At 38.6% G+C, this 25,512-nt stretch overlaps 3 protein-coding genes across 3 annotated transcripts in view; 1 reads left to right on the top strand and 2 right to left on the bottom strand.

Moving 5' to 3' along the window:
- The window catches only part of tubb4bl (tubulin, beta 4B class IVb-like), a 175,424-nt gene that overhangs the window by 139,841 nt on the left and 10,071 nt on the right, over positions 1-25,512 (bottom strand). The gene's annotated exons all lie outside the window — the stretch shown is intronic.
- On the top strand, positions 197-20,063 carry tbcd (tubulin folding cofactor D). Its single transcript, XM_033971842.2, has 39 exons — positions 197-645; positions 728-778; positions 875-972; positions 1,097-1,198; positions 1,284-1,430; positions 1,513-1,568; positions 1,782-1,914; positions 2,495-2,540; positions 2,636-2,768; positions 2,841-2,977; positions 3,098-3,158; positions 3,273-3,347; positions 3,473-3,567; positions 7,743-7,899; positions 11,924-11,981; positions 12,070-12,099; positions 12,268-12,353; positions 12,632-12,712; positions 12,801-12,874; positions 12,987-13,104; positions 13,258-13,318; positions 13,397-13,419; positions 13,500-13,531; positions 13,600-13,662; positions 13,738-13,814; positions 13,887-13,968; positions 14,043-14,161; positions 14,266-14,357; positions 15,019-15,159; positions 15,741-15,824; positions 15,901-16,059; positions 16,451-16,589; positions 18,541-18,662; positions 18,730-18,807; positions 18,885-18,971; positions 19,052-19,139; positions 19,245-19,354; positions 19,756-19,840; positions 19,927-20,063. The coding sequence occupies exons 1-39, from the start codon at positions 462-464 to the stop codon at positions 19,939-19,941; spliced, it is 3,579 nt and encodes a 1,192-aa protein (XP_033827733.1). The 5' UTR covers positions 197-461; the 3' UTR covers positions 19,942-20,063.
- znf750 (zinc finger protein 750) lies at positions 3,595-7,213 on the bottom strand. Its single transcript, XM_033971845.2, has 3 exons — positions 7,025-7,213; positions 4,491-5,702; positions 3,595-4,417 (listed from the first exon to the last, which is right to left on the bottom strand). Exons 2-3 carry the CDS (start codon positions 5,690-5,692, stop codon positions 3,910-3,912), a joined length of 1,710 nt encoding a protein of 569 aa, XP_033827736.1. The 5' UTR covers positions 5,693-5,702; positions 7,025-7,213; the 3' UTR covers positions 3,595-3,909.

Consider the following 25,512-nt stretch of genomic DNA (forward strand, 5'->3'; position numbering starts at 1 on the left):
TGTTTTAGTTATTTTAAAACAAGAAATGTGTAGAAGACATTTTTATTGTAAGCAGAAATAATAATAATAATAACAATAATATTAATAAAAAACCTATAGCGAAACAAGCGTTTGGTAATATATATATACATAAGTATTTTTTCTTTCTTTCTTTTTTATTTTGTGCGTCATTTTTGCCTTCACGTCACGTGATTGTGTGTTCCTAGTCGGCTTCCATACCAAGGACGGGCGTGAACGCAAATAACTGCACACATTATGAGGAATTGTTCGTCTTTATGCTAAAACTTCCTTTAAATAGACCTAAAATTAGGTTTTACGTTATCACTAAATAAGCGAGTTAATATGTTATTCCACGTGTAACAGCGATTGTTGTTTGGCGTAATTGTTTACATGAAAAAACCCACATGCTAATTGAAACTAGCTAAGTTTATAACACATCTATAACAAACGGCTTGATAAAAATGGCTTTACCTAAGAACGACGGTGATGTGACGGGGGGTGAAGAGGGAGAATCAGATATTATGAGTACAGCCTGGCTACTGGGAGGCTTCACTGACAGCGATGAGACCAAAACAATTATCTCCAGCCTACCAGAAGTGCACGGGGATATGACAGCTACTGAAGTTACTATGCAGAAGATTTTGGGTGAGATGCTTATTACTACTAAGCCATTATTATTAATACTTTGCGAGTGTCTTATCGCTATTTATTGTATTATGTTTTTCAGTAATAATGAACAGATATCAAGAGCAACCACACCTGCTCGACCCCCATCTTGGTACCATATAATTTCCTATTTCTGCCATTTTGCTGGTAGTACATCAAATGTTAAAAAAACAAAACAAAACGACCCCAAACTTTTTGCATTTAATAGATTGGATGGTGAATATGTTGCTGGAGTTGATAAGAAGTGAAACATCCCCACTATCATTAGTCCATCTAAGCTTCAAATGTCTGTACACAATCTGCAAGGTTTGTCAGTTGTTCATGTAGTGTTTGCACATTATGCATTAAACATGACAACAACACATTTTGTGAAAGTTGTTGAATATTTTGAACTTATAACTAATACTGTGAGGTGTGCACCATTGACCAGGTGCGTGGCTATAAAGTCTTTATGCAGCTGTTTCCTCATGAGGTTGCTGATGTTCAACCTGTTCTGGACCTGCTATTAAGGCAAGATCCCAAAGACAACAAAGTAAAGTGTAAAACTAAGAACATACGATTAACATCCCTTTATGATAGTTTGGAATTATAGCATTCACTACTTTTGGAATTTTTAGACCTGGGAGACCCGCTACATGCTTTTGTTGTGGCTGTCAATGACCTGCCTAATACCCTTTGATCTCTCACGGCTGGATGGACATTTAGAGCATGATGTTGGACATGCCAGAGAGTCAACTATGGATCGGATTTTAGCCATTGCAAAAGTAAGTTTCAGTATTGTAGTATTTTTGAATTACTGACTAAAATAATGCTTTATCTTAAACCAATACTGCTATGTTTTTGTAGTCTTATCTCATTGTAAGTGATACTCCAAGGGATGCTGCATCAGTACTTGTATCAAAGTAAGTATTAAAGCTATTGATGATTGTAATACATTAAATGTAAACCTTTGGTGAACACAATCCAATCATTTGTTTTTAATATTATTTTTCAATCATATTCTAACTATAACTTAGTTGACCACCAGACGGCAGTGTAATCCTTTGCATGTCTTCACTTCTTTGTTTGCCTACAATCTTTACTACTCTCTACTACTCTTGAACATGACTCTGCAGGTTCATGACACGCCCAGATGTGAAGCAAAAGCGCCTAGGAGACTTCTTAGACTGGAGCCTTACCACTCTTTCTCAGACCAATGACCAGTCTATGACTGATATAATGGTTCTGGATGGAATTCTGCAATCTTTGGTAATGCATAAAACTCATGTCCCTGAATACTGCATTATCAGCAACTGAGTTGGTTTGAGTCCAGTGCATTTGGCAATGCATTATTAAGTCCTGGAAGCAATTTGCAAGAGCAGACATGACTAGTATGTTTCACCTGATGCAGTGTTAACAGGTGTAGAATGCACCTGTTGCTGTGTGTGTGCTCAAAGCTAAACGGTTACTAAATAAAAATACACTACTGTTGAATTATGATATTGATGCCTTTTAGACATGCATAGATTTTCTTTATAATCACCACCACTCTGGAAATCCAAACTAAAAGTAAGTAATTCAGCCCTGGAGCAGTGGTATTATTGGCCGATCAGCTGTTTGTGTATTACTTCTTTCTAAATGTCCCTGTAGGCACTCTGGCTCTGGAAAATCTGTTGGCAAGCCTAAAGGACCTCAACTTTGTTGTTTATGTTCAGGCAGGGCAATTTTTAAAAAAAGGCTAGAAGAAATGTTGCATTACATACATTTTTGTAGTGATTTAAGTATTTTTGCACCTCTGTCAGACTCTTTTTGATGTTTTAAAATGAATACTTTTTCCTTATCGTTTTAGGCCAAACTCTTTAAGCATGGAAAAAGAGATGATGTCCTTCAATATGGTAAGTCCCATCTTTATAGTTAATAGCAATACTTTCAGCAAATTGTTTTTTTTTTTATGTTACTTTGTTCATATTTTGGTTGATTTTGTCCTAAGCTCCTACAGTACTTCAGTGTCTTGAGCAGAAACACCTGTCCGACAGCAACCAAGCTATGCTGCGGAAACTAGGAGTAAAACTAACCCAGAAGCTTGGCCTCACTTTTCTCAAGCCACGTTTGGCTTCTTGGAGGTAAGACTGATCTGTTGTATTGTTTGTATCCAAAAGCAAAGATTAAATCAGTCACATGCCAAATCTTTTCAGATATCAGAGAGGAAGTCGTTCACTTGCTGCTAACCTATCCATGGCCCAGTCCAATACAGTCCCTGTTAGTCCTAATTTAGAGCCACAAGAACAGGATGAGGACTATGATATTCCAGAGGAAGTGGAAACTGTGATTGGTTGGTTTGATCTTTACGTTTATATATATATATATATATATATATATATATATATATATATTTTTTTTTTTTTTTGTTTTTTTTTGTCGAAAATCATATAAACATGTTTTGCATTTTCAGAGCATCTTCTTGTGGGACTGAAAGATAAGGAAACTATTGTGCGCTGGTCTGCTGCTAAGGGGTAGCTATATCTTTTACATGTTGTTTTTAGCCTCATCGTTACTTTGAAAATAAAAGATAGTTTCATTCTATGTAAATGAAGGCATTTTAAAAAATCTCTTGTTTTATGTTTCAGTATTGGGCGTGTGACTGGAAGGCTTCCTAGAGAGCTGGCAGATGAGGTGGTTGGATCAGTGTTGGACTGCTTCAGGTAATCTTTCATTTCTGTCTTATGTCAAATCTTATACATCTTCTCTTTGTTATACTGTGTTTAGTATGTAGACTTCACCAATGCTTGTATTCATTTTGTTCATTTGACTGTATGTCTTGCTGAAGCTTTCAGGAAACGGATAATGCTTGGCACGGAGGCTGTTTAGCCTTGGCAGAACTGGGCAGGAGAGGGCTTCTGCTTCCTTCTAGACTGAAAGATGGTAGGTGTTAACATAAGATAGATGACTGATTTACAAACATATTTTATTTGTTCAATGTCTAAATACATTTGCATTGTTTACCAACAATGTGTATCACAAAATGTTAATTTCAACACCCATAAACAATTCATCTATAGATATCATTCCTCTGATAATATGTTTTTTTATTACTGTCGTTGTGGCAATAAACGTGTTACACCTGCTCCTCCTCTGAATAATTTAATTTCAGTGCTTTAACGTTGACATTGTCAAATAACATTTTCATGTGGAGACTTGTAGTGTTCAGGGTAAGACATTTTTGTCCTTTGGCATCAGTCTGATATTTCTACAGTAGTTGATCTGTTAGCAGCAGCGAGGCCTCCTTCTCAGAGCCCGTCCTGTAGTCTTTGCCCTCTTTGTTGGCTTGTGGCTATTTTCATTTGTATCTTTGTTTTTCCGTTTCACTGTCTTTGCTTCAGTCTCTGTTGTACTTTTTGTTCCTTCCTGAAGTGTTTTATTTGATGATTCTTCCAGTTCTGTGACACCTCTGTTGATCTCATATGAGGTTGCAGAGCTAGCACTGGCCAGCTGACAAAGTGCTAGAGCTGCAGTCTGCCTTTGGTCACAAACTTCCTCATCCATGTCCACATCTAGCTCCTTCTGGGGTTTTTTGGAAGTGCTCCAAATTGAGGGACTGACATAAGATGGTCGGATACTCAGGTTGAGAGGCAATTCTTCTCTGCCTAAATTGTCGGTGGCACGTCTGATTGGAGAACCATCTTCTCTGTCATGGCTTCTTGTTGAGAGGTTGAGTGGTGCTACCTCGTCTCTGTTGTTGTCAGTAACCGCTGAATACTGTTTATCAGCTGATCTGAAAATGTTAAGAAGGCTAGTTAGAATCACTGTCAGCATAAAAAACAGTAAGTATTGATAGTTTAACTTACCCTGTGTCCATATGCTGCCTTCTGAGTTGCATTAAAATCTCAGCAGAGCTTTCTTGTCTTGAGTCTGGGCGGCTGGGTTGTGAGAGAGGAGGGGTGTAGTGTGGTCCCTCTGAATCAGTTTGGACATTATTTGAATTGCATGGTCTGTCAGGGGACCCCGAGGCAGAACAACCTTCTTTAGGGCTCAGTCTAGTTACTTTATCATTGTTTTGCCCTTGGTTGTTCTCCTCTACCGGGCCTGTGCCATGACTGGCTCGGCCTTGTAAGTAAAAGTCATAGTCTTTTGGCCCAAGGTTTGGACTATACATGTCAAGAGGAAGATATCTTGTTCCCGTTATTGGCATGGCAAGCTCATGTGGTCCGTACAGACTGTAGTGAAGAGGAGGAGTGGCGTGGAGAGGGGAGCAGTACCGATAGGGGAATGGGGGGAAGAGGGGAGGGTAAGATGGGGTAACAGGCTGGGGTACAAGTGGTCTTTGGGGATCCAGAAACTCAGGCCTGAATGAGTTAGAATTTTGGTCACTTCTGTGGTGGTTTGCAGTGAGGTAGTATGATGGATAGAGTCCCTGATCTGTTAGAAGATATGGGGGGTATTCAGGCACCAGTGGAGGGGGGTAAGGCTTTAAAGGAACTGATGGTGTAGTCATAGTACCCCATGGAAAGCCAGCCTGGTGTAAAGTGCTTGTCTTTGGATCTTCTGGCTGCACTACTGATGGTTTCTCAGCTCCAGTTGGTGTGACGGGGGAGAAGGCGGACGGGCGTGGCAGAGGCATCAGCTCATTGTTTTCTGTGTTGTCTGGATCAACAACTGGACTGGTCAAACTATCGCACTCCTTATTCTTGGGACTATCACACACCACGTCTACTTCCTCTGTGTCGTCCTTGCTCTTCTCCTCTTCTGCTTTGTTCTCCCCATTAATATTTTTATCAACATTTTGGAACGCAGGGGAGGGGCTAGGACTATCCTTAGTTTTGGCCCCAACTGCTTTGACTGTAGTTTTGATCTGTCTTGATGCTGTCCCATTCTTCTGCGATACTAGGGAGATGGAGTTTTTGCAAAGGTTATATTTCATGTGGTTGAATAGATGGGATTTCTCATTGCAGGTGAAAGGACATTGGAAACATTGGTATTTGAATGGTTTTCCTGGAGGCCGGGGAATGTAGTGTGGTCTCTTTGGTTTTCGTTCCTGAGCAGTTTCCATTCTGGTTCACCTTAAATACACAAAACAAAACATTTACTTATTTATGTCAAATATACAGACAACCTATTTAATGGTGGAAGGTTATATCCTAAATTTTATGTACAACAGTCGAGATGTGATTAATAGAGTAGTCGGACTGGTCCAAGTGTCTGTTCTTACTAGAGGGTTTCTCATCTTTGTCTTTTGTTGCGAAGGCAGAAAAAAACAAACCACTTAAAACACTACACCCTGAGGCTAGTTTATTTCTTTTCTTGCGTAAGTTGAACATAGTGCATGATTTAAGTTTAACTGTGCTTATGCAAATATCCTGCCATATGTTTGCATAGAGGCAGTGTGTTTTAGCTGATAAGACAACTGTCTACAAATGTGTTTTATGTGTGAGTTTTGAAGTCACTCCACTCAACTGTACAGTGAATAGAGAGTTAGATATTGTCGGCAGGTGTAACAAGGCTAAGCATTTATCAACATCGAGCTGGAGGGCATGCAGAAACTTGCTTTCACTTGCAGCACTACTAAACTCAGCGCTGTTGGCGTGGGAACCAGAAGGCACCTGCTTCCCATGACTACACCTGTGGGATGTACTCATCCTTCATTCATCACAAACTGGTAAAATTCCCATTCCCAAGTTGCAGCAGTAACAAAAAGACCAACATAGTTTCAGTTAAATGCTAAGTTTCAGTACATGTACAATGGATTTTAGCCTAACTATTTACAGCCAGGCAGAAGCCCTTAAGGTCCTCCTTTGAAATCAAACATCACCTGGAGCAGTCAGTTAAGTGAAGCTGGGTGCTAGCGGCTGCTTGGAGGAACCGGCTTGTCGTGCGCTGTCGCAAGAAGTTGTCACTCAAGTTTCTGTTCAACTGTAGGAGCATGCACTGCCACTCCCTAAGGACTCAAATTCAGTCTAAAGCCCGATTTAACTTAAAATGTATTATTCTCAAAGATTAAGAACTTTTAATGGCACATCAATATATGCATAAATGTGGTTTACAAATCTATTCAATTTAAGTTGTAACATTAAGATTTGATAAACATTAAGTTATACGGTTAAATTACTTCAAAATATAGAAATAACATTATTCTAAATTATTATTTTTAATATGTGACTGCAAACATTATTAAATATTTCCTGTTCTACAGTAAATCAATCAAGTTGCTGCAACAGGTGCACACCACCCTCAAATTACAGGTGAAATAATCAAATAAGCAGAACTTTAAATCCACATGACAAAAGCATCAAATGGACTAATAGAAGCCTGGTGTCTACTCAGGTTGCCTATTGAATAAACAACCTTTAATCAAACAAATTAATAAAATAATTTACTGCCTTACCTGTTCAGGTTATGATGTAAGTTGTTGTTCGGTGGAGGAAAGGACCGCCAGACACCTATAGATTCTATGATACTGTTAATTTGGTCTTAGGATGTTTTTCTCATCAACATTGCTGTAAGCTCTTGCGTGTGATCATGCATGTGTGCGCTGCGATTAGTGATGTTAGTTGTGTGGTGACTTCTCCTTTCTGAGGTGTTCACTCACAGTGGGTGGAGCTTTAACCAAAACAGTAGGGCCCTGAGGCAACAGTGATGTATCTGATATTAGTCAGGCCTGGAGCAATGATTTACATGACGAGGATAGGGACACTCGCATCGTTTATGTTTATATTTCCTCTTTTTTATTTAGTGTAAACAACTATAATGTCCATTGTGATCAGGGTCTTCACATGGTGTTGTAAATTATACAATTTTCTCACTCATTACTAGGCACGAAACTTGCAAATTGCAAATTAAACCATATGTACCCATTTGAACTATGCTTTTTTTAACTGAATATATTGGATACAGGTGATTATATTGGATACAGGTGATTACAAGACTACTTTCCCACAGTGGAAAAGGAGGACAAGAGGCAGGCACTAGCATGAGCATGCTTTGGCATGTGACAAGTTTGGAACCACATGCCACTAAAAATTGATAAACCGTTATTGTGCTGCACAGTATAAGGCTATATATATTCCTATGACTTTAGCTTGTATTTATGTCTATGTTTTCAGTTGTGCCACTGATCATCAAGTCTCTAACCTATGAGGAGAAGCGGGGAGCCTGTAGTGTGGGCTCCAATGTGCGGGATGCTGCCTGTTACGTGTGCTGGTCTTTCGCCAGGGCCTACGAACCCAAGGAGCTCACACCTTTTGTTATACAGATCGCAAGGTAACTGTTTAGTTAGTAAATTGTAGCATCAAAAGCTTAAAGATTATACTTCTACCATTGTGGGTTACAGCTGGGGTTCATTTCATTTGCAGTTACAAACTACGCTGGTCAGCCCAGGAAAATAAAGATTGGTTAAGAAAAGCAAAAATTATCTATATTTAGTTTAGTCTTTATTTGAAGGGACAATGTACAGAAACATTAAGCTCATAAAACAGATGCTCTGCATCAGATTATAGCTAAATAACTAGTTTCCATCTGCAGTCCGTTGTGACAACTCGGTTGAAAGGGAACAATTTAAAAGTCTCACTGTGCTATTACGCTGTGGTTCAATATTATGTCTATGTTAAACCTATATTGTGAGGGTTAATAAAATAATATATACAAAGGGTTTACAGAACAATAGAAATCTGCTCCATTCCATTTATGAAAGAAAAAAATGTGTTGTATGTATTGGGAATCATATGCATCCACAAAGAAAAATATGTATATAACTACAGTTCTATATATCCTTGGTGGCTGCCAGCATTCAGTGCTTTCAGGCGGTCACCTGTCCCTGCCCTCTTCAATGGGGGGCTCAAATCTAGACAAACTCAAAGGCTTGTTACAGCGAGAGTGGGACTTCAGGAGAGGACACAGAAGGGAACTAAAGCAGAAAATGCATGTAACTCACTAACCCAATTTGCTGACACAATAGCCAATAAAAAATCAGTCTTACAAGAAAGCCACTACTGAAACCTATGAGCATCCCATAGAAAGAGAAGTTATGGCTCCCAACTGTCCAACCAAACCATGATGACAAGATATAGCAGGAATATACACCTTTAAAAGTGGTCTGTCATCCAGGAGAGACTGGAGGAACTCCAGGCACCAAACAATACACTGCATCCTCACCGCAGGCAGAACACCACTGGGAAACAGCTTCCACCTGTTCCCATACTGCTGACGAGTGGAGGCCGCACTGGCATTCAAAATAGTTCGACGAACAGGATCAGTGACACCGATCAGCTGCAGCTCAGGTTCGCCAATAGCCACACCCGTAGTTAAAGGCGTTGGGAATTGGGATGCCATATTTGTCGCCTCAACTGCAAAAGCAGATCTCTCTGGACCATGGCCATCCTGACCTGTATGGGGTGACCAGTAACAGTGTGTGGCTCTCTTGGAGAACCCTCAGTAGGGTTGGCCAAATCGGAAGAAGAGGGGGGAAAGCATATAGGAGGCCTTGGGGCCAAGTTCATCCTGTCCTAGGGAACTTGGCATCCTCACGAGGGAGAACCATAGAGGACAGTGAGTCGACTTCTCTGAGGCGACCATATCCACCTCTGCCCACCCAAAAAGGCTCCAGAGTGTGGACACTCGCAGTGTGGACAGACGGCGTGCAGCCCATGTTAACAGATCTTGGGACACCCTGAGTCGTGCTGATCTGATGCCACCATAATTGTTGATGTGATAGACCGTCAAAGTGTTGTCTGACCAGAAAAGAACATGTTTTCCTCTTAGATGTGGTAGAAAGCTCCTGAGGGCCAAATGGAGAGCATGTAACTCCAAAACATTTATGTGGTCTAAACAATCCCTGGCAGACCAAATCCTCTGAGCTGTACTGTGCTGCCACACAGTGCCTCATCCTGTGGGGAAGGCATCTGTGGTGACCATCTCTCTGCGACACACCACTAAACCCACGGGGACCTTGTCTGACGAATAGTTTCTGTCCCTCCATGGGCTCAGTGCACGTCAATCTTAGCCACCTTTGTAGCAGACGTAGTGACAGCAGGGGACCAAACTCTTAATATCGTCTAGGCCACGAAGAGACGAACAAGCCTTCATCACCACAGTGTCCAAGTCCAGCTTAAGAAATGTTGTCATCTGACAAGGAGTCAGGTTGCTCTTCCCCATATTTCTTGTGAGGCCCAATTGGGCCACATGTGTAAGGAAGCGATCGGTGTCCTGCTGCTCACATGCTTTGTAAGGAGCACAAATTAGCCAATCGTCCAGATATGGCAAAATCTTCAGCCCATGAGCCTACAAAGGAACAGCCTTGATAGGCAAACCTGAGAAATCTCAAGTGTTGTGGTGCAGTAGGCACATAAGTGTTTTTGAGGTTTGTAGACATGAACCATTCTCTTACTGCAAGGGTTTAAGGAACTTCTACTGTGGTGCGCATATGCAAGACCTTCATGAAATGATTGAGGTAAATCCAAAATGGGACAAAATCTGCCTTTTTTTTGTCCACAAGCACATATTTGAAATAGTAGCCCCTGGGTTGAAGCAGGAGATCTACCACCTCAATGGCCCATTTGACCAGGAGGGTGGACAGCGCCTAATCCAGTGCTTGAGCTTTTGCCAGATTGCTGATTGTTGTTATTTAGACCCAGCCTGACATGTGTGGCCAGCGTTGGAATTGCAGCCTGTATCCATGAGCGACGGTGGCAGCCACCCATGGAGTCTCCCGCATGAGCAGCCCAATAACTGAGCTTTGAGAAATAGACACTATACTGTCTATCAGACAAAACTTAATTAATGGGACAGGGTGCGCGAATGTGGTCTTCACTGAAAGATACAAAACAAAAATAGCTAATGCCAATAGCAATAGACAGTCTATAATGCAATCCTAATAATACAAACTTAAATGATGGCAGAAGGTGCGTGAACACGGCCTTCACAAAAGAGAATAGACACTAGACTCAGCCAAAATTGCCAAGTGATAGGAGAGGGAGCGCGAATGCCACCATCATAAACAAAAGGCTTAGTTGAGTGTATTGAAAATAATACATTCAAAAGGGCGTCCAGTGACACAAGTTCTTGGCTATGGCAGAGGATAACAAGGGACTATACTACCTCAGGGGGCTTCATCTAGGGTCACAGGTGTGACTGATTTGGTATTGCTACTCAAACTGCGCTTGGGGATATTCTGTGCTTTAAGCACTGGTGGTCAGGAAGGAGAAACTAGAACAGTGTTTTGTAGTTCATGCCCATAATGTATAACAGTCTGAGTCTATCCACAGACAGTATCTCTGACCTCATGCTGTGGGTTTTACATAGATGGACTCATTATATTTACCTCTTTAAGTACAATGTAACAACAGGAGAACATCACCTAACTCCTCTAACTTTAACCTTTTTACCATGTAATTGCATGTTATTACATGTTGTGACATAGTAATAAGTATCTAAAATAAAGTGAGTCTAGGTCTGCAGTATATTTTTTTTTTATGTGGCTGAACACTTTTGCCAATGTAAAACTTTAATCCTTTCTTATGTTCTGTATGTTAGAAAACTCAGTTGTTAATGTATTATTGTTGTTTGGTAGTTGTTCGAGGATAATAAATGATTCACAAGGTTTTAGTCTCACGCATAATAAAATTGAAAGAATTAAATGTTCACTATATGCATAGTGCAGTCATGACAGTCTCAGGTCATGTTGCACGTTGACGCTTTGTCAATAGTAAGGCCTCCTGATCTGCTCTCTGCTCCGAGCATGTTTGGACCTGTGGTCCTGACGGTGCAGAGTCAGACCAGCTCTGCAGAGTCAGTTTGAACCCCTGTAGTAGTATTATCCAGAGTCGCGACAGCACCCGCCCTCTCCCGTCTGCAGGACTGCCAGGTTTCGCCTGTTGCTGTAGGTTTCGGTCGCCGTTTGGCACTCGTCTTTAGACAAGCTGGTTCCTGCTCAATCCGTCACAGCTTGATGACATTTGGAGAAAACTTACTTTTGCAAATGTGGGACTAAGTGACTCGCGGGCACAGAGTTATGCCCAGAGTTACACAGTCATACACTTTAATTGTAGCAGCTGCAGATATAAATCATAAACTGTTCTTGAGGGTAATGAGGTGATTTCAGCACTGGTTTTGTTTCCAAGGCCTCATGAGTAAATCTAAACAGTTTAGCTGCAGGCCGGATTTCTGTTGTTTGGGACCAGACTGAAGAAGAGCCAAAAGGGCATAGCTCTCCGTACCTTAACAAAATTATATCAATGTAATAAATCTCATTGTCTTCCCTATATGTTACAGTATGTTGTTGTGTCCATAGTACCCTGGTGATCACAGCTGTGTTTGATCGAGATGTAAACTGTCGCCGCGCTGCGTCTGTGAGTCCTCTCCTCATCTGCTTGGTGCTTTTTCATGAGATATATAGTTACATGGCAGAAATTAACTTTATGTCCCATTTTGTTTTAGGCTGCCTTCCAGGAGCATGTTGGCAGGCAGGTTTGTAACCGCAGTATTGACTACAGTATGACTAATAGAATTACAGTAATTTTGAGTAAACTTTATAACTTTTATTCATGTTTAGCCTTGTTGGTTTCAGTCAGAGGCTTAATTTATTGAAAAGTAAAAGTGACCACTAGTCAATCTCAATATCTCTTTTTATAATAGGGCACCTTCCCTCATGGTATTGACATATTGACGGCAGCAGATTACTATGCTGTTGGTAACCTCAACAACTGCTATGTGAACATAAGGTATGAATGGGATGTTGATTCTTCGTAGCTTAAGGTGAAATATAAACACCAACACTTTGTCATTCTCAAATTTCATCATTGTGGTAAAAGTATTTCTTTGTTGTCCAAAGCAAAACATTATCTCTAAATAAATGAATAAATGAATAAATATTTTGGACGTTGGCTATCTGAGTGTGCTATGCAGTTTTTTTTTTCCATTTTAAAAGCGTCTGTTACCATAATGATGAAGTTTGAAAAAGACAAAGTTTGTTCAAATAATCCAATAATCTCTTTTGCAGTGTTTATGTAGCCAGTTTCCCTGAGTACACAAAAGCATTGATTGACCATTTGATAGAAATGAAGATTAATCATTGGGATAGGTAAGCTTCATATAGATGTTATAACAGAATCTATCATAAATTATAATTGTATTTTTTGTGTATTTATGTTTGATATTTATTTTTACAGTGTTATTAGAGAGCTCTCTACTAAAGCACTCCACAACCTGACACCACAAGTCCCTGATTATATGGCAACTACAGGTAAATGTGGCTTTTGTGACTGTGCTGTTATCTCTACATTAGTATTACAGTGTAAGTGTAAAACTCCATTAAAATATGGATTAAATATAAATCCTTCCTTGTTTGGTTTCAGTGCTTCCACGACTCTTGCCGATGGCAGTGGGCATTGACCTCCACACTCGCCATGCAGCCATTTTGGCCTGTGCAGAAATCACACACGCTCTATATAAGCTGGGCCTACAAACCAACAGGTATAGTTATGTATTAATCATATTTATATATAGTATAATATTATATTAAACATAAATCGTGTGTAAATAATTTACTGCAATTATTAATGCCTTTGAATGTAATAATATATTTGAATACTTTATTGAAGTGGTTCTTTTGTTTTGTTTTGACAGAGGGGTGGTTGACATGATTTCCTCTGAGTGCGTAGAAGGACTGAAAAATATTCATCAGATGGTGAGTCTATTTTTAAATGCTTTCTTTACACTTTAAGGTTGTTGAAATTAAATAATTTATCATCATTTATTTTCTTAGATACATGACAGAAAGCAGTACAGGTAATTATTTGAACATAGACTTATTTTTTTTAATATTTAAAATTTTCTTGTTTTTTAAATGTAATTTTTTTTTCTGTTAGGGGTTACGGCGGAGAGCTGATGAGGCCTGCAGGTACATTGGAAGATTAGATATTGAAGATGCTAATGATTATGAAAGTTATGTTTGGTGCTTTTTTGCAGTGTGCTGTCTCATTGAAAAGCTTTCCCTTTCCAAAATGCCTTTTAAGGATGACCCGGTCATTGGTAAGTCCCAGAGTCTCCCTTTTTACTGTAAACATACGATATTATGTAGTTATGTAAAGTCCCATTGGCTTTCAGGTGGCTGGCAGTGGTTAATTGATGACACCATAAAAAATCTTCATCTTGTGTCCAGTGGAGCACTAGATAACATTATGGTTGGTTTGTTTAAAAAAAGAAAATATATTTTAGTTAATTTAGCTCATGCATGTTGTTGGTTTTTTTTTAAGGCTGCTGTTGTCTCTGCGTTATCTGTGTTATGTGAGGAGTACTACCAGATCGAGCCAGGCCAAGCTAACCCTGAAGTGCAAAGTAAGGAAACCTGGACATTGCAAAGCTATCATAGCAGTCAATATAATTTACATAAAGGTGTTGTCTGTTTCCAGATGTTTTGATATCTCAGTACATCGACGGTCTCCAGAGTCCACAGATGTTCACACGATGTGGGTCTGCCCTGGCTCTTGGTGCTTTGCCTACATTTTTGATCCATAGCAAAATGAAACAGGTGTGTTAACATTAGAGGGTCTGGCCAGTTCTCCACATTAAATCATTTTATGACCATTTTATCTGCAGCCATTTTTATTAGACTAAATCCAATCTGTTTTACAGATCCTTGAAGGCTTACGACAGATGTGTGTAAAGAGCCAGAAAGAAGGCAACTTTACAGAAGCAAGGAGAGATGCAATCAAGGCAATTTCCCAGTAAGTACAGACTACTAACAAAGAATTAAAGGGGAGCGTGTGTAGAATTTTTATATGAAATTTGCAAAACATATCTGTGTCCCCAAACATGAGGTAAACATGTTTAACCCTAATCACTGGCAATTCAGGTTCAGTTGTGATTGTGGTTTCATTTTTAAAATGGTAAGTTTGAGTACATAGCCTCCTTTAAAAGAGGTATTTACCATTATGTACTCAAAAACCATAATATTTTCTTTAACTTTAAGATCTTTTTCTTTTGATTTTCTGTTTTCTTGTTGCTGGGAGCCATATCACATAGCAAACTTTTTGTGTGCAAAGGTTCTACACATCATATAGGTCTTAAAAACTTTGTAGTTGCAAGTTGTGTATGTGTAATTTACTGTTGAATTCTGTATAAAAATGTAACCCCAATTTAACCCAAAGAATATACGAGGCACATTGGTTTTGTGTTTTATCTGTATTTTGGTCTTCTTTTGTCTTTTGTTATGTGGGCTTCCTGTTGTCTCCTTGTTCAAATGTCAATAAAACCTTGACATCATCCTTACTTTTCTTACCATACCTGAATGACTGCCCCTTGTTCCTGTCTATGTCCGCTCCTTAGAAATGTAACTGTTTCCTGACTAAGGTATATTTTTAATTTTTGTCCTTTCTTTTCAAACAGGGTGTGCGTGAAAGCCGGAGTCTCCGCTGGTGGATGCCCAGATTCAATTCTTTGCTCAGAAAACCTGTTAGAAGTGTATGAAGTATTGCTTAATAGTATGAGCGACTACACCACTGATAGTCGAGGGGATGTGGGGGCCTGGTGAGTCCCTTTTCTGAATGCATCTCAAATATTAATACTGCTCTGTTTGCACCTGAGGACACAGGCACATGTTTCTCATGATTGTCTCAATTGTAGCCTAAAGCTAAGCTTACCTGCCCTCAAGGAATGTTACCAAGCTAGTCACTTGTCCCAACAGCATGAGATGGGTGTGAGCTGACTTACATTTTGACTTTTTGTTGTTTGTTTGTGACATGATTACATGATTTTTATTTATTTTTTTCATTAAGTTTATCTGAAATTACCCACAAATGTATTTTATATAGCTTTAGACATAATCATATGGAGATATTCTGAGTTTTATCTAAATCCTGTTTTGGGGTGTGACTTTTAAAAGAATGCCCTAGATAACTTCACAAAAACAAATTGTTACCTGGGGCCATGGAGCTTATTTGCCTGTAAAGGTATAGAATACACTGTAGGAAAATGCAAATACTAACTTAATATGATATCTTACATGCGATTTGAGGTGCTAAATGACAGTAGAATGGTAGAATGAAGCACATTTGATGTTCATAAAAACCTTTTCCTGATACCTTTAAAAAAAAAAAAAATCTGCTCAGGGTGAGAGAGGCAGCAATGACGAGTTTGATGGATGTGACTTTGCTAGTTTCTGGCACTGCTCCAGAAATCCTTTCACCAGACTTGTGAGTAGGAAAATATTTTATTGCAAATTTAAATTGTATTCACTTTGTATTTATATATTTTTCATTGTACATTTAGGGTCAGGCGTTTGATGTGCTGCTTGGCACAACAGTCTGCGGAAAAGATTGACCGCTACAGAGCCCACGCAGGCAACATCTTCCTGCAGCTACTCCACAGCAAAAACCCTGCAATACCACACATTCCCCACAACGAGGAGCTGTTGGCCATCTTTCCTTTGTAAGTTTATTAAACTAATCTTTTGCAGATATGCTACATACTTACAGGTAACTTTTCTGGCAAAGGGTCTGCTACAGGTTTGTCTCTGTGGAGATGTAATTGCCTGGAATGATCCACTATAGGGCATTAAACAATGTCCTTCATTGAATTATACCTTCAAAAACATGTGTTCCTACTGTGAGTGGGGTCATACAGCTCTGACCTGTAACTTGGCCCCTTGGTGTCACTTGCTTGTCTTCATGGAGATAGAAAAGAAAAAAGCCATGCTGTGGAACCTTCAAGCAATAACATATCCATGGAGACAGCCAGGCGACTTACCCTCCACCATAAAAGTTAATCAGCACAGCTTTAACTTTCAGTATTGTTTTGATTTAGTTTTTGTGCTTTTCAGAGAGACCAAAACCACTCTGAATTGGAAAGCCCCATCCCAGGCCTTCCAGTACATCACCCGGCTGTTGGGGCTGAGTCACTATCAGTACCACACCCTGCTGGGCCTCACCGTGTCTGTGGGCGGGATCACCGAGTCCACAGTAGGTCATCTCCAACTGGACAAGTCACATTGTAGTCATAGAAACAGAATTCATACAAAAACAATAGAGGCAACAGGTCATTATTTGTATTCAAGTCTGTTAGTATTCACTTGTTTTACTAGTTTAACTTATTTGACAATTTTATTAGACCATATACAGGTGGATTAATAGTGAAATTTTACACACAATGTGGTGATTGACCATTCTGAAATCCACTGATTGTAAGGATAAACTTTTGATTACCTAGAATTGGTCTAGTGATTGTTGGGCCTTTCCCCAATGACTCTCTTCTCTCTTCCCTGTGCCCTAACCCTCAGTTTTCATGTTCCCGCAAAGGGGAGTGCCGTCTGAAATGATCAAGCACTTAGAGGGAGGGGTTGATAAGGTCCTTCACCGCAAGGGAGGTGCGGATGGCCCCACACAAGTGTGTGTAACACCAGAGAGCAGCTCCGAGTTTAGCTCCACATGTATTTAGATTTATGTACATTTGCTTTTATTTGGGAAAAGGGTTTTGAAGCAAGATAAATGCGTTTGACATGTCTTAATAAGATACGATGATGAGATAAGCCTGATCTGCATGGTGTAAAGGGGAAATTCGAGGGAGTTTATATTTAATTTTGACATAATATTTGCACACTGTAAATACTAAAACAAGACAAAAGGTGGCATTATAATACAGCATTAAAAGTGCCGCCCACCATTAAACTCAAGAAGAAGTTGGGGCAAGGGTAGTGCGTTTGACAACAGAATGCTGAATGTGGGGATGAAGGGACCCCCGAAGAGGACTTCACAGCGGGTGTAGTGTGAGGGGATAGGGAGAGGGAGAAAGACACTAGTTTGGAAATGCCCCTCGTCTTCATTTTAGTTCAGACTAAATTATAGGTATGGCCAGAAGAGGGCGCCATCAGACTAGAGTTCAAATTAGCCAAAAGCTTCACTGTGACCTTTGCGTTCAGCTTATTGTAACAAGAAACATTTCAGTCACCTTTCATTTAGACTTGTAATATACATTTTGATATGGAGTTGAGTTTTGGATTGGGTTCACATACAAAATGTTTCTCTTGACCTAATTTTAACAGTGCTAAACAAATTTCCAAAATGACTTTGAGTTTTGTTTTGTTTGATTTTATTCTGGTCGTAAAACAGGGCTCTCAACTGCAGTTATCTGAGGTTAAATGAAATGGACTGGTGCCCAAATAAGCAAAACCACAAAGATTTTTTAAAGTTTTTTTTACATTATCACATTTATAGCTTTTTGCTATTGAAGATTTAAGCTGATTTTAATTATGCAATCAGTGTCATTTTACATTTTCTCTTTGTCTGTTGTTGCTCCACTAGACGTGGATTATGGACAACAGAAAGTGATATGTTTGTACAGGGTTTGGGGCCGAACATTGAGTCAGTGCTTACCATTCTCACTCCACATGAGTTTATTCACACAGCACCGAGAGCCAAAGCATTAACTTACACTTCAACTTTTACCTTAATATCCCAACATTAAGCAACATGGCACAGTACCACATGGCCAATTTCTCTTTTTAATGCTTTTTGGAACGATTCAAGATGGAATTTATGATAAACAGTCAAACAGTACTTTTATATTGATGTAGTGATTAAATATGATTCATGTGGTCATTAAGGAACTTGAACTTAAATACATTTTTGAGGTTTATGCCCTGTTTGCAGCAATGGCAGAATTGCGTGCTTTAATAGCTAGCTTTATGTTTTCTGCTAAATATATGGTCAGCTTTTCAGGTCACTGTGCTATACATAAAAGGATTGCATTCAGTCATCAAAGTTACCCTGTTTTTAGGTGCACATTTTTAATAAAAGATAGCAAAAGTGGGTAATAATTGATATATTTATGTTTTTTTTTCTTGTGTTTTTCATAGTAAACTTTCAAAAATGTGTTGTATTCAGTTTATAAACGTTCTTAAATGTGTATTTCCAGGTGCAGTACTCCTCCCATTCTTTATTTGAGTATCTAAAAGGCATCCAAAATGACTGCGTTGCTCTCACGGAATTTGGAGATTCTCTTTTGAGGATTTTTAGAGAGAATCTTCGTAATGACAGGTACTATTAATAGATTAACAACTGATTTAAAAGTTTTACACATAGCTTACTACTTTATTTATTTTAGAGTATCAGTTCCCTTTCTAAAGATGCTAAACCAGATGCTTGCAAACAACTGCTTTGAAATATTCACCACACAAGAGAAGTAGGTGTTTAGCATCAGCATATTTAAAAATACAATTGTTATCTGTAAAAACGCAAATTATTTCCCTCTTTTTCCAGTCATCCATTTTGTGTGGAGCTTTTGACCCTTTGCAAAGAAATAAAGAAATCTAAAGTTATTCCCAAATTGCGTGCGTGCATAACAGTGTAAGTCTAAAGTCTTGTTGCATGCTTAACACTTCATAGACAGAATATATGTTCCCACTTTAAATACTGGTGTCTTCCAGGTTTTGTGGCTTGATCCAGTTCCAGGGTGATGTAAGAAACAAAGTCCTAACCCAGTTGCTGATCCTACTCTGTCATTCTTTTCCTGTGGTGAGTTCGTAAGATGTTGACAGACTCTAGTGCGCACCGAATAGCCTTTAAATGAATGCTCTGTTGTTGTCAGTAAATGTAAGGGTTTGTTTTCTAAAACTACAGATCAGAAAGACCACAGCCAGCCAAATGTACGAGATGCTGCTGACCTATGATGATGTCATTGAGCCCGAAATACTGGATGACGTCATGACTTCCCTGAGCGATACAAACTGGTCAGTTGATTTTGTAGATACCAAATTTTGCTTTGTGTTGCGTAACTTTTGGTTGTGATGTTGTGGAGAGGTTATATATGGAATTTTCCACAGTATGGCATTAAACTTATCTATGTCCTTGGAGATATCAGGTAACAAAACCAAGCCAATTTACAGGTCAGATCTGTGGAGAGGTAACAGAAAAAAAACATGTTTATGAAGGTATTTATGACACAATAGAAAGACCTGTATTTTCATAAATGTATGTTTAATGCCATATTGTGGAACATGCTTGGCAATGTCATATCATCTTTATGAGACAAGCAGGTAGCATACTCCCCTTCAGAAATGTTACATAGTACACCATTAATTGTTTGTATAAGATGAAAATGTTGTACTGTAATTTTGTAATGTAACTTCAGGGAGAACGACCTTGCAACTGTACGAACCCACAGAAATCAGATCTGTGATTGGCTGGGAATCCCACGGCCACAAGTGATAGCTAAGGTATATTAACTGTTTAACATGTTCAAAAGTAAATTAAGTGTATGAGGATATGCAATACATTTAATAACGTGATTTTTTTTTCCCAGAATCAAGTTTCCTGAACATCACAAAACCCATTAAAACAAGTGGAACTGAAATGCCTGTGCCTGTACTTAACTAGAGATTTAAAAAATAGCGTTCAAAACATTAAAACCTGGTAATAAAAGTAAACGTATAACTGTTTGTCATTGTCTGTCATTCCTGCTTGTAAACCATGGTTTCTGAATCCTATTACAGTCAGTGACTATGGACCTTTGTTGGGATCACTGTGGTAGATCCTGAAACCACTGCAGAAAGATCATCTCTGTGTTTTACTGCTGATCTTTATAATCACTTTGTAATATTTAACAGTATAAAGTTTCTTTGTCATATTTGGTTTCTTTTTGGGCTTCAGGTGAGCTGTTTACCCGTTGCCTGTGCCTTGAACAACAAAGATGGGTGAAACTGAAACTAGCGTGTGTAAACTCCAGGGAAATGGCCTCTATTGGGCCGTTCTGGCAGCAGGCACAGATTGTTACCGGCCTGGCTCCCCCTGGGTCACAGGCAGACCTACTTTCTCCGCTCCACTGGAGGTGCCACAGTCTGGAGCAGTCCCAGCCCCGACAGTTCTGCTCCTACCCTCACCTATAGAGCACGGATAGTCAATACTTTCTCATTAGCAGCTCATATTAGCCACGTGAGCTTTTTTCCCCAGATTTTTGTGGTTTTACTTGTACTTAACAATATTCAAATTACATTTTAATCCACTTTTTTCATGTGGGGGCTCAGGGAACTAAAATAATTCTCTGTATCTCTATGAATAATGTATCCTTAAACAAGACAATCCCTGTTTTAAACCCTAAAAATAGGATTATTGTCTTGGCAGGTTTCTCCTCTCGAACTGCTATAATTCTGAATATTGTCAAAAACTCATTTGTTCATATCTTTATTTTATACAACAGGTAATAATGATCCATCTATGTCCATAATACGAGACAGCAGTGGTCATGTTTGCTTTGAAATGAAGTAAGCTAAATAAGTTGTCCAGCTATTTGGTTAGTTTATAATGGGTGAAATTCCTGATGAAATCCAGACACATTTTGTTTGTTGGCTCCCTGCTTATTTTGTAGCATAAAATTCATGATGAGAGCATGCGGATACAATTACATTTCATCTAACTAAATCAGTTTAACAGATCTGTCAGTGCTCATATTGTTCATGGTGAATTTTAATAACCTTTGAGTAATATCTCTGTCTTGGCTTAAGTACGCTGTTGTATATTTATTTGGTCCCCTTTTGCCCTTTGTTGCTTTCCATGGGAGCTGCTAAATTCCTGAGTTTTCCAATATTGCTCTTGTCCATAATTCGACTTTAATTAATTCCCAGCTTGTTGGAAATTCCTAATGAAAAGTAGTGTGTTTCTCTGAGTGCAGGTGGATTGACAACGGAGCTTTGCGACAGTGCTCAGGTTAGACAGGAATGTTAATAATTCGAAAAGGCTTACAGTCGGTCTGCAGTAACCATAGTGATTCTTCAAATACAATGGTGCCCTTTTAAAGCAGAGGGAGAAGGGAGGGGCTTAAGATCACTGATTCATTTTGGTGGTTTTGAGAAAGACCTTGTACTTTGCACTCTTGACTGTTTGGGTAATTATGAGGTTGTTTGAGGTGGGCACAGAGGTTTATTAGCTAATTTAGTATTGTACATTTGAACCATTATTATTATATTGTATTATTTATTACAAATCGATTAAAAAGAGTGAACATGACTTAACTTCTCACTATTAACCATTAGACAATCCAACCTATTCAATATGTACTTTGAAATGTGAAAATCTAAGTAAGTAAAATCTAAGTTGGAGAGGAGAGCAGTAGATTTAGCATTTACCCATTTGCCCAAACACACAAAAGCAAAATCTAAATGGGAATTATGTGAAATGTACATTTATATACTCAAAATGTACTTTAGTGTGACATGTGTATAAAGGACCACACGCCCCTGAATGTACTGGACCTTCAATCCAATCTGATGGTTTATGTGATCAAACATATGGCTTTATTGGATCACAGCTTAATAAAACTCATAACTTTCATAACTTATGATTTGGATTACCGCACATTCTTGTTTATATCATTTGCCGTGTCTCTGGTCTCTCACATGGGACAGTTGTGCTCTTTTTAAAAAATGGAGCCCGTTGCTTTGGGACATAATGTGATTCCAATTCTCTTGATTCTGATGCATATTGAGATCATAGAAGAACATGTAATGAAAATCACATCTCCTTTTGAAATGAATTATCCGATTGTCATGGATACAGGAGAGTTGTCCTCAGAGGAACTTCTCTTGTTTGTGTTTCTAACAGGAACCATACAGAAAGCTTCTTTTTTATATTTACCTACCATGCAGCGCAGGGTTTCTTATGTCTAATCAAATGTAATCGGTCACTGCCAGTTTGTCCTAAGCATACAACAAATGGACAGACGCTAAAGTTTGGACACACTTTTTTCATTTATTGTTCTTCTTTATTGCCTTGGTCATTTGAATTGTAGATTCTCTCTGAAAGCACTAAAACTATGAATAGACACACATGGAATGTAGCAAACAAAACAAAAAAAACCTCAAAATAACTTCCAAGTTGTTTTAGATTAAAAAATAAAAAGTTAAAAAGCCACACTTTGCTTTGAACCCTGGCACTGGCATTGTTTAACCCTGACTCAGCTGTGAAGTGAAATCCATTTCAGGAAACTTCATCAAGAAGCCCATCAAATGAAAGCCAAGGGTTTACTGCCCTGTCGACAAAGCAAAGGGTGAATACTTTGAGGATTTGAATTGAAAATATGAAAAAATAGTTTAGTTGAGTTATTTTTTTTCTTCGAGTCACTTTTTTTTCTTCGCTACATAAATACATACATCTGTATATATAGTAGTAAAGTAGTAAGCATAAAGAAAAAAAAAAAAACATTGAATAAGACGTTGTGTCCAAACTTTTGACTGGTAGTGTAGTTGCATCTGGAAGGGCACCTGACTTAAACCCAATGCAAAATTATACAATAGAATATATATTAATTGCAGATGTTCTTTATGATGTTCTTAAATTCTTTTACATTTACAGTTAAATAGATTACAGATTAGATTACTCTTCCACATATTGCAGTAATTCTATATCTCCTCTATATCGTAGTTTTAGTTTCACCTTGGCGTTTATTATACATAGTTATTATCTGCTTATTTGTCCCAGGTGTTCCCGCTGTGGGCCGTATGGCTGCAGCACCTGGGGACCAGTGCCCCTCTATTAGTTTTATAGTTTTATGAGTCCGTTTAGACAGACTAGCAATTACTGGGATCCTAATTTACTTTATGAAGCTCACCTTTTATCGAGTAGCTATTTAAAAGCTTGTTGTTTTAAAGTTTTTGCCTTCTCTACTTTCACAATTATAGTTTCAAATTTGACCTTAAACTTACACCATTTAGCATAGCATGGCTTACAAGTTACTGATGCAATTCTGAGCAATATGGACCTGGGGAGGGAGAGTAACCAAAACACAAGAATAGACAAAGTACTAACCTAGTTCAAAAGTTAGGAAAGGAATTGCTATAGTTATATTCATACACTCTACCTCTTATATAAATAGCATGTACAATAATTACACGATTGATTGAAATAGAAGAAACACTGTTATTATGAATATGACAGCTGATGCGGTGTGCTTTCAGGAAACCGCTGCCTTTAAAAGTTTCCAAAAAGCCATAATCTACAGCACACCAAGCATGCGCTGTCGGCCGAGCAAATTACAACCTTGTCTGGAATTATAGTCATTTGGAAATGCTCTCCGCTGGATAAGAGGGGAATGTGGGTTAATTGCTGCGCATGTGTCCTTTTTATAGACCGCAGGTTAATGGCACATGCAGGGGTATTTATATTCAAACACACACAGATGTCGGAAGATACATGGACTAATTGAATAGAAGGTTCATTTTGAAGTACATGCTGTTTTGATTGCCTTAGGGATCACAATTTGCTTCATAATGAGGACTTTGTATTTCAACCTCACCATCTTAAAAGTGATCTAACCCTTGTTCATGGTCTATTTCCTGTTTCTTATTGCTTTCAATGGTTGAATTAAAAAGTGGGCTACCTCGTATTAGCTGTTATTGTTTGTTCGTGGAAATCTTGTGGCCATGTGTGTTGCTATATCTCAGTGACCTAGAAGACTTTGGCACGGGTCTACTCTTTTAACAAGTGCTACGGGTGGGTATAGGGAGGAGGTTGTTGGCCAGCTGGTTTGTTTGGGTTAAAAATGATACGCGTGAGGTCTGCTCAGTGTTACTTGTTGGTGTCTGGAAAATGTCTTGTATCTGACGAAGGAAGGCTGACTAAATATCATCACTTAAAGTTGTCAAGGTCTTCTTAATTAGATAAGATTATGGGTTTATTTTCACAGTAGTTTAAAATTAGCCCCCTAGATAAGTTGATGTTTCCTCTCCCTTTCCCCTTAAATTATTTTTGTAATAGTTTTTTTTTCTTTTTTTCGTGCTGTTGACCCATCCTGTTGCGAGATTTTAAGCCTACTTTTGCGTTCATGCTTGAATGGCTTGAAATCAGTGCCAAGGTCCAGACATAGAACTTAAAAAATGTTATTTCCGCCCCTTAAATATTCTATTCCTCTAGCTTCTAATATGCTTTATAACAATAAATGTGTATCAGCTCACTTTAAAGTATCCATATTCTTCCCCTTAGTTAGATAAAGTCAAGAAAATGTAGTCACAGTAATTCTAATAGCCTGTTCATATGCAGTAGTGGGTAGAAGTACTAGGTAGAAGTAGTAAGGTGTAGTAATGTAGTAATATTAGTAGTAGTTTAGGTACTTTTATGTTAAAGGGCTCATATTACGCTATTTTCTGATCTATGTTCTTATGCTGTTTCCTCATCTCAAACATACTCAGAGTTGTGTGAGTTCTTCTCTCAAACAGAAAATACTCAATACACAACAACGTTGTGATGTCATCATGTGGTAATACAAGAAGTGCTCCACTGTGTTTTTAAACTCCATACACCTTCACTAGAATCATTTGGATAATTTCAGGCCTGGATATGCCAATCTCTAAAAAAAACTAAAGGTAAAAAGAGCTGCTGACTTGAAAACTCCCACTTCGTGACATCACAAGGTGGAACATTGCACTTTAAGCTTTGGAGATGTAGACAGACTAATAATAAAGTGTTACTAAAACATGTGTGAATGAAACAAAACACAACTCCAGGTCTGGTTTTTTGATGAGGTAACGACATTCTAACATGGCTAAAATCTCTCAAGAGTCATTTTTGCGTAATATAGGACCTTTAAGTAGTAAGATACATGATTCATGATCCAGAGAATATAAGTATATCATGATACTGCAATAAGTGGTTGATAATAATAATAAAAAAAAAAATCTGTTTTAGTTACTATCCCCCAAAATATCTGTAATATAAACATTTCAGGAGATGTTATAGGTGTATATCAAAATCTTTCTTATTAGTAATAACGTCCCGTGTCATCCCAGTCAAAAGTACGCTGATGTTAAGTACTTCTTGCCCTGGCTGAACCTCTCCCTGACTCGCCTTGTTCTTCCTCAGTGACTGCATATGGACTGATGCCGGGGGCCGAGCTTGCGCC

This window comes from Periophthalmus magnuspinnatus, chromosome 8 (assembly GCF_009829125.3).
Source record: "Periophthalmus magnuspinnatus isolate fPerMag1 chromosome 8, fPerMag1.2.pri, whole genome shotgun sequence".
Classification (NCBI taxonomy): domain Eukaryota; kingdom Metazoa; phylum Chordata; class Actinopteri; order Gobiiformes; family Gobiidae; genus Periophthalmus; species Periophthalmus magnuspinnatus.

Bases quoted from the DNA above. Each gene is read 5' to 3' on its own strand.
- tbcd (XM_033971842.2), top strand. From the start codon at position 462: ATGGCTTTACCTAAGAACGACGGTGATGTGACGGGGGGTGAAGAGGGA. The intron at 973-1,096 runs GTTTGTCAGTTG...ACCATTGACCAG, and splicing joins GTCTGTACACAATCTGCAAG to GTGCGTGGCTATAAAGTCTT. The intron at 18,972-19,051 runs GTAAGTCTAAAG...GGTGTCTTCCAG, and splicing joins TTGCGTGCGTGCATAACAGT to GTTTTGTGGCTTGATCCAGT.
- znf750 (XM_033971845.2), bottom strand. From the start codon at position 5,692: ATGGAAACTGCTCAGGAACGAAAACCAAAGAGACCACACTACATTCCC. The intron at 4,418-4,490 runs GTAAGTTAAACT...TAACATTTTCAG, and splicing joins AGGCAGCATATGGACACAGG to ATCAGCTGATAAACAGTATT.